This window comes from Crocodylus porosus, unplaced genomic scaffold (assembly GCF_001723895.1).
Source record: "Crocodylus porosus isolate Cpor-Errol unplaced genomic scaffold, CroPor_comp1, whole genome shotgun sequence".
NCBI classification, from domain to species: Eukaryota; Metazoa; Chordata; order Crocodylia; family Crocodylidae; genus Crocodylus; species Crocodylus porosus.
Window position 1 is genome coordinate 29,785,255 of NW_017728917.1, and position 8,885 is coordinate 29,794,139.

General features: G+C 41.0%; 1 protein-coding gene and 1 long non-coding RNA gene across 4 annotated transcripts in view; one reads left to right on the plus strand and one right to left on the minus strand.

Annotated features, from left to right (window-relative positions):
* Positions 1 to 426: 426 nt before the first annotated feature.
* LOC109311364 overlaps positions 427 to 8,885 on the plus strand; it is an 11,048-nt gene continuing 2,589 nt past the window's right edge. Inside the window, exon 1 of the long non-coding RNA XR_002101490.1 lies at positions 427 to 918. This is a non-coding gene — a long non-coding RNA (uncharacterized LOC109311364). The remainder of the gene's footprint in view (positions 919 to 8,885) is intronic.
* The window catches only part of CNBP (CCHC-type zinc finger nucleic acid binding protein), an 11,863-nt gene continuing 8,018 nt past the window's right edge, over positions 5,041 to 8,885 (minus strand). The window contains exons 2-5 of one of the 3 annotated variants that reach the window (XM_019536975.1): positions 8,139 to 8,258; positions 7,384 to 7,476; positions 7,014 to 7,215; positions 5,041 to 6,352 (exon numbers count right to left, since the gene is read on the minus strand). In XM_019536975.1, coding sequence (XP_019392520.1) covers positions 6,235 to 6,352; positions 7,014 to 7,215; positions 7,384 to 7,476; positions 8,139 to 8,241 — 516 coding nt within the window. In that variant the 5' untranslated portion in view covers positions 8,242 to 8,258 and the 3' untranslated portion in view covers positions 5,041 to 6,234. The remainder of the gene's footprint in view (positions 6,353 to 7,013; positions 7,216 to 7,383; positions 7,477 to 8,138; positions 8,259 to 8,885) is intronic. The other 2 variants (XM_019536976.1, XM_019536977.1) reach the window with 2 other exon arrangements.

The window sequence follows — 8,885 nt, forward strand, 5'->3', positions numbered from 1 at the left end:
GGGTCCAAGGACAGAGCCTTGGGGGACCCCACTGGTCACTGGACACCATGATGAGTGACTTCCATCAATTACTACCCTCTGGGTCTGATCACAGAGCCAATTTCCCAGCCAGCAGATCAGGGTGAACCCAAGGACACAATTGGCCAGTTTTGCTAAGAGGTGATCATGGGATACCAGATTGAAGGCTTTTTTGAAGTCAAGATATATGACATCAATGTCTTGTCCCTTGTCCAGGTGATAGGTCACCTGGTTGTAGAAGGAAATGAGATTGGTCAAGCAAGACCTACCCGCAACAAACCCGTGCTGGCTATCCCTCAGGATGTTGGTGTCGGCCAGTCCATTAAGGATGGCTTGTTTAATAAACTTTTCTAAGTTGAAAGCAGGCACATCAAAAACTCAACAATACACTGCTGTGCAGAAGGTGGAATGCTGTAATGAAGGGATGGACTGCTGGGCTTGCATGCCTGCCTGGGGCCTGATACCACAAGCCAGTTTGCAGGAATTTCTAAAAAGTTTGCTTGGAAGATCTGTGAAACTCATCTCCAGTCTCAGTTTAAAGCATCTCACACACCAGATGCCCAAGTACTGGCCAAAGCTGAGGAATTTGTGTGTAGATTGGGAGACAAATTCCATTCACACTGTGGTGTGCTCAATTCAGAAAGGTGCAAGTTTGAAAACCTGCCAACACAAGATGCACTACTTCAGCACATTCATTAAGCCCAATACCAAGCTTTTATTTGGCAAAATGCAATGGTGGCAAATCCACAGATGCCAAGTCCCACAGAAAGTGGATGGCACATCGTCCATGGCATGCTGTTGCCTCTACTGATAACAACAAAAGGTCTTACACAGCTGAGTGCTTGGACATCACAACCTGTGGATGTAAAACAAGTGGACATCAATGTACTACAGGGCATTGTTTGTGCAATAGATTCAAACTGAGAGCAGCAGCTTACAAATGTATAGGTAGGTACCAAAACCCCCACAATAAAAATCATAACAGTGACTAGATTTATATGTGAATTGAACTCATCAAGTGATATGGTTTAGAAAATGTTGTAATGTTTACTTGAGGATTGGATTTTAATCCGGGGGGGGGAGGAAATCAACCAATAACATTGTTTATTGCTCTGTTGATTCTGGACCCCTAACTCCAGGGGCTCTAGTACTCATTAGGTAGCCTCTTATAGCATAGGATAATATTTTTGTGACATAAGAACATTAAATGTTCTTTCAAATGCAAATGTATCTTTGTTTTCCTTTGCATCTTCATTTTCCTATACAGGCAGTCCTTGATTTACAATGTTTCGAGTTGCAATGTTTTGTACTTACAACTTTTATAAATTGATGCCATTTCAACTTTCTGATATCAGTTTTGACTTTACAATGCTTGATCCAATGCCACACCCTGTCAGCAAATAAGTTCGCTGTGTCACCCATCTCCCTGGAGAACATCTGTCCAAACTTCCTTGGACACTTTCTTTAAGTAAGCAGACGAGACTCCAGAAAAGACTGCAGCCAAGAGTCCTGAGAACATGAACCCTTCAAAAAGTCCAGCAAAGTCACCTTAAAGAAGTCCTTCCAAATCAATATGATTGCTGTTTACAATCTAAATATATTAATGTAGCTATATTACTCATCTATAATTGAGTACAAAATTCCAGGTTATTTTTTATGAAAATAGAGTATCAGGCCTTGGTTCAGGAGCTAACCCCCCATTATAACATTGTTTCCTATGGGAAAACCAATTCCAAATTACAACATTTCGACTTAAGACATGGTTTTCAGGAACCAATTGTGTCATAAGTCCAAAGACTTCCAGCTGATACATATTAGTTAATGTTGGAAACAGACTGCTGTAATTCATCTCAATATTAATTCCTACAGTGGAGAGATGGATTTTCTGGTCAAGGACATGTTCTCCTTTAAAAAAAACCCCAAAACAAAATGTCCACGTTGTAACAAAAAAATGGTGCAAACTTCACTCTTTTAGTATCTGCACCCAGACTTGTAAGTAACTGGAGTCTCCACCCACCAACATCTAACCAGCAATTCCAAGCCAGGGCGCGGTGACACACTGGTGTGTGCCCTGAGATCCTCTGAAGGGTGCTGCAGGGTACACCATTAGGTGTGCAAACATGATTCACTATAGTCATAGATTTCAAACAGGAATACAGTGTCAAAAACATTCTTACCTGTTGTGGTCAGAGTTTTTTGCAACAGAAGATTTGCTTTATTATTTTTTTATAGTCAGGGATCAAGAGAAAATTATGAAACAACATTTTTCAAGGGGTGGCTTAAATCTGAAAAGTTTGAGAACCACTGATCTAAACTCTACAGAATGAGTGTGAACCATCCACTGCCAGAGATTTTCCAACATTTTTCAAGCATGGGACCAGAATGACTCAGCTCAGGTTAAAGGTAGACTGGCACTAGGACAGATCCACCTCAGCTGCTTCTCTTTGCTGCCCAGTTGTGTAGCATAATAGGCAGAGCTCCCCATCCGCTGAAGTTCTGGGTGCCTAGCTGCAGGCAGAGCTCCTTGATACCAAATGCTGCTGAGACCACAGCTCTGCAAGCTTAATCTAAAGGTCAACCTGTAGGTTGCCAGACCCTGCACTGCCACACACAGCCTTTAATGGTCTCTGGATAAAAACATCTTGCATATTACCCTTTACACTGAGTCAGAACAGTCCATGCAGCAGTACATATGAGACTGTACGTTGAAGGACAAGACTAATCCATAGGTATCCAAAGGGAATTTTTTTTTTTTTTGCATTACCAAAAGACAAAGGGAAAATAATTAAATTGTAACAGCAGCCTCTTATTCTCCCCTTTGGTAAAGCCTGTCATTTCTCTTTTCTGTACCACATAAATCTATGACTAGATTGCCTAAAACATTCATTAGTGTTCAGCTTAAGCTTTTCAGCATCAGTTTTTTGTTCCTCTGCAGAAGGAGCTCCAAAATTGACATTCATCTACTTGAATGCAGTTTCTCTTGATGACTCAGCGCAGTACAGTAGCATTGCCTGACCTCTAAAGAACACGCAGATTTCAAAGGTTTATTTTAACAGATTAAGAAAATCAAATCCTAGGTACTTTTTTATTTTTTTAAGCAATAGCCCTATGACTTTGAGCCACAAGAGGCCTCATAATAAGCTTTGCAACACAAGGAATATCTAAGTTTTTCATTATATGGAATCTTTTACAGCAGGACTGTCCAACTGGCATCCTGTCGGCCACATGCAACCCGTGAAAGGTTAAGTTGTGGCCCCCACCCAGGAGCCATTTCCCCCACCACTTCAGAGACTGCTGCTGCCAGGCTCCCACTCCTTACTCCAGGTTCTGCTTCCATCCTTTGGGGTGGGATGTAGCGGCCACAGGGCCCAGGGTCTCATACAACACAATGAAGCAGAGGAACACAGGAGACACCAGAGACAGTACAGGATTAATTGTAGCAGGCAGTGTCTAGAACACAAACAGCTCCAATATCCAAGGCAGCCAAGTTGAAAATCCCCTCTTCCTACTCACTCAAGAAGGAACTAGGCAAACTCTAGATCATATACAAAATAGCTCTGGAAATCTGACTGTACCTGAAGCATGAACCAAGCTTCTTTGAAAAGGACTACTAGCCTCCTGGCATTTGGGCAAGGAAGACTATAAAACAAGAGCCAAACCAAATGTTCACAAGTTGCAATACACAGTCTACAGGAAAGATGGTGACTAGTTACTAGTCTAAAGTAGGGGTGGCCATCCTGTGGCATAGGCAGCCTGTGTGTGATATGGCACAACTTGGGTAGAGTGCAGGGCTAATTTGTGGCATGCCTGCCAAAAAGGTTGTCCCCCCACTCCAAGCCTAAGCTATCCTGGTACCTTATCAAGCTAAAAACCCTCACACCACCCCAACAAGTACTTCCACATGTAGTACTACAAGGCAAGTTCACATCTTACTTTTTATCCCAATTTGGACCTCTCTCCTCCCCTTACCAAAGCATCATCACTTGGATACTCCCTGCCCCCATTCTTCAGGTTCTCTTCCTACTTTTGGGGGCAGGGCAGTCCATGGCTTGGAGAGAAGGGATGCAGGGGAAGGAAGTGTTCAAGTGGTAATGCTTTGGTTGGGTGAAAAGAGGTCCAAACTGGTGTAAAAGTAAGATGTGAACTTGCCTTGTAATATTATATATTGCAGTACTTGTTCAATAGGAGGCAGAATGATTTGGAAGGAGAGGGAGGGGCAGCAGCAAGATCCGACTGCTCTACTACAGGGGATATACTAGTGCAAGGCTTGAATGCAGTGTTGTCAGAGTATTCAAATGAAGGTATTAAGAAGGCAGACCTCTGAACACTTCCTGAATTGGTTTTAAAAACACATTTTAAGTGCTCAAGGTTCCCCTCCCTACAGATGCCAGAAGAAATTCATTACACTAACTTCCATCTTTTAGTTTGGTCCTTCCACAATAGCACATTTTCCATTCCAATTCCATTAATGAATAAAGTAAAGGGAATGGCAGAGTGCCACATTCAATATAATCCATTGCAGAATCACAGGCAACTAAGTAGATTTAGCAAGGCTAGCATTAAGAAGTGACCTGTCATGTTTACTTAACCAGTATGAAGTAAGTCATCACTTTATTTGATAGAAGCTACTCTAATGTGCCCTTTCCAAATCTAAAATACAAGGGAGGGGAAAGAGAGGCACCACAAAAACATAACAGTCTCATGGACTTAAGCTTCTCTGGTTGTAAAGTGACAGCTAACGTTTCCTGCTTTGGTTAAAACAGGTTTTTATTAGAAGATCTCAACTCTCATTTGAGAATTATGTTCCAGTACACCATGTATTGAGGCACCCCAAATGCAGGACTATTAGGATTTTTTCCGCACTCTGCTAATAAGCACTTCATTTTTCAAAGCCAATGCATTGGTATCTGACTTCTTAACCAACTTCACGGGAAGTGGCATTGCAGTAGTATTCATATGCCCAGCACATTCAGGTACGAGTAAGAGACTAGCTTTACTCTGCACAAATCAGCAACAAGCTCATACATGAAGCAATGTTTTAATTGGAAGCTCGTATAAAGGTTAAAGCAACAGCCTACTGTATAAAGGAACAAACATTTTTACGATGTCAAGGTATGCAGAGAAGCAAAGACCTGTAAGAAGTGCTGCAAAAAGTAGCGCAATGTAAGTTTTCTGAAGTTACTGATGTTACAGAATTGAGATCAACACCACAAGACTTAGAACAAAAAGAAAAAGTCCAAACTGTAAGCTTTTAAACACCTCCACATTCCCCTCTTTAATATGGTGTTTTGCACTGTGTACATGAACAAAAACTAAGCAAAAAAGAATTTTAGCCAAACTCCCCTTCCTCCTCCAGCTTTATTGATAGTTTAAAATTACATTTCTATGTTCTAGGACTTCAATTGCTTTTACCATCTTACTTTAAAAACTGATTACAAGCAAATGAAAATTCAGTTGTCTAAGTGATATAGTATACAAAAATAACATCTTGATTTCTGTGAAAATGCATCTTTGCAACTCCTGAATAGCTCCAAATTGTGTATGCTATGAGAACTGATGTTCTGGGTTTTAGATTTAAATTTGCAATATTCATTCAAAAAGCTTCCCATTACTTTCTGTATCTCCAACATTAACATTCTTTGACTGAATTACTGTTACTTTTAAAGTTTTATTCCTGATTTCTCTCTCTCTCTCTCTCTCATGGCCAGTAACAGGCATGTGCATCTTGTTTGTTTACTCCCACACAGCTATATGCTCTAGGTAAGGCCTGATACAGATATTACTTGGTGTTGTTAACAGCTACTGAGGTCAGACAATTCAAGGCCATTACAATAAAATTAAGAGTTACTTGTGGAAGTTTTTACACTTCCAGGATTTCTTTCGTCCTGCACAGGATCACTTCCATGTAACCCAGAGAGGGTTTGCTGGTCTGACTAAACTCTTCCCACTCATCAATCCCTATTCACCAGTGGCACGGAAAGGGGGTTCTTTAACAAAGCATTATACATAACACCTCTACCAAACTAAACATAAACATTTTTTGTAGTTAAATGCAGAAAGTTGATTTTTCCACCCCTTTCCTCCTTTTACATGGCAAGTAAAGCTCACTGGCCTGGGAGTAGCCTCTATCTGCCAACCTTTGGCCAGTGAAGAGGATTCAGAGAAAAATAATACAACCATCAATCAGAAAAAGGAGGGGCGACAAAGGAAAAATTATTAGGCTGTAGCTTCAATTGTGCATTCCCGTGCAAGGTGCCCTGACTCTCCGCAGCGATAGCAGTTGACTTCGCTCGTCTTGCTGCAGTTGATGGCCACATGGCCAGTTTCACCACACCTGGGAGAAGGAGAAAGAAAAAAAAAAATTATATGGAAGCTTTAGACTTGTTAGATTTTTAGGCAAGTCAGGAAAAACTAATCCCACACTGTTATAAAGTGCACTAAATGATACACTGGGCTGTCCTCCAATTCTGAAGGAGATGTTTGTGTTGTGCAGCTGTTCAAGCTGTAAGTATTGCTTACTGACATCATCTGTACTAAAAGTTAGGCACATGTCTCTGGTGCAGACTTAAGTCAAGTTAAGCAACCCGACTACAAGCTTAAGTCAAATGCAGCCAGAAGCAGTAAAACTGAACTGCATTCTATTCTAGATCTTGCTGCACTTACACCCAAGCACCCCACTAAATAAGATCTGAACAAGAGGTGGGTCCCCAGAAGGCAATACTTCCCCATGACAAATATGCCTCTTTAATTGAAGTCTGGTAGTACTCTAGTTGCCATTTGGAGCATCCAGTAAAACACACACAATATTGGTGCTTACTCCACCATTTAAAAGATGGTTGAGCTTCCCCCCCACCCCACACACACAAAAAAACCCCCAAGAGTAATTATGACATTTTTAATTACATAGGCATAAGCTTGGATCATTGTATTCCCTTTTAGGATTGGAATGTAGTGATCCTTGCAACAGTGAAGGCAGCAATTTTAGTGACACTTACCTATAGCATTTCACTTTGGTGCAGTCTTTTTGAATGTGTCCAAATTCCCCACAAGAATAGCACTTCTGCTCATCTGCATGGTCACAGTCACGAGCCAGATGACCAGGCTTGCCACAGTTATAGCAGCATTGCTCTCTCTCTCTCTTCGGCTCCTTGCAGTCCTTAGCAATATGGCCACCTCTGCCGCAATTATAGCAGGCTTCCACAATAAGAAAATAGACAGAACAAGACTATAAAACCTTTATTAAGTTAATTCTAACATGCATTTGCTGGGAACCAATTGGTTCCATGTTCAGATACACAAAAGTGTCATGTGTAGCTTGTGACGTTTGGTTCCTCCCCTGCCCCACCATCCCGTCTTAATACTTACCATCCTCCTGAAGATCACAGTCCTTGGCAAGATGGCCAGACTCACCACAGCGATAGCAGATGTCTGGGAGAGATGAAGACATGAACTGGAAGCCTGTTTAAAAATGAGTAAGTTTTAGTGATCTAGCTATACATCATAAACAAAAGGTAAATACTTATTATGCCACTGCAATTATCCTTTTGCAATACACCAAGGAAATCCTTTTCACAGGAAAAGCTGCATTATCTGGCACTTTACCATCTGGAATGCTTTATTAACCGGCATCGGTCATAGATGGCAATACAAGTCTTCCTTCACATACCCAGAAAAATTCCAATAACCATCCGGCATCTTGTCATGCACTTCTCATAGATCTGTTGTTTACAGAAGCTTCAGGGTGCTGCTGAGCAGCATCACTAGCAGCAGTCTTAATTGTAAACATCTGCCATTGCAACCGTGTTGTGCTTGTGCTTGATTGCAACTTTCAGCCAGCCAGCATATTTGATTAACCAGCACCCCCTATCCCCCACAGATGCCAGATAAGAGAGCTTTTACTGTACTATAAAATACTGGAGAATGTAAGTGGCAGTAGGCATCATTAAAAAATGAAAACAAGCAACACAAACCAATTAAGTACATAATTTGATTATCTGTACTTATGAAGACAGCGTTGTGTCATTTCTACAAAGGCTATAAAAATACAGTGTACAAGTCTTAAAAGATGCAAACTGTGCTTCAATGAGTGTAAGTTAGAAACTTTTATGAAGGCAGATTACCTCTGCCACGGCTTCGCATCCCACGACCACGTCCGATACCAGTAGGGCATTCCCGAGCCCAGTGGCCAGTACGTCCACATTTGAAACACTCGTTGCTGCTCATCGTTGTGGTTCAGTTCTCTAGGCATAAGTGGAGGATAAAGTTTAAGTAAACTAACGCTAGTTCTTCCAAAGGCCCTATTTTAACTGTAGTCTCTCAAACTTGCTGCATTTTCAACCGTAAGTCAAACATAACAGGTGAAAGATACCTCACAGTATTTAGTCCCTCAGATTAAGATTCTGCTGCATCTTTATTCATTTGGCTATGAAGCTATTTACAGGCATGTTTGACTTGTATTTTATGGTCCATCATAAATAAGAGCAAGTGTTGGACATGCAAAGGGAACCCTGCTTTTTTTTGCAATTTAGTAAGCTCACAATGAAACCAGTGCTTAAAAGAAAAAGATTCAGAAAAGCAACAACTGTACTGTTTAAACATACAACTGCATTTCCTCAGGAATCTTAAGTTTTTGCCTGGATTAACAGTGCTCACCATAATAAGCTATTTTCACTTCTGAGGTCCCTTACATCACACACCTCTGCAGTGTCAAAACTGAACTCTGAAGAGTTTGTTCTGTCACCCCACATTGGGTACTTTTCACCTAAACACTTAGGCAATACACTTACCAAGAACAATTTAACTCAGGCTACCAACCATATTCCTACTGAAGCTACAGAATCTTTCTACTCAAAAAAAAAAAAAAAAAA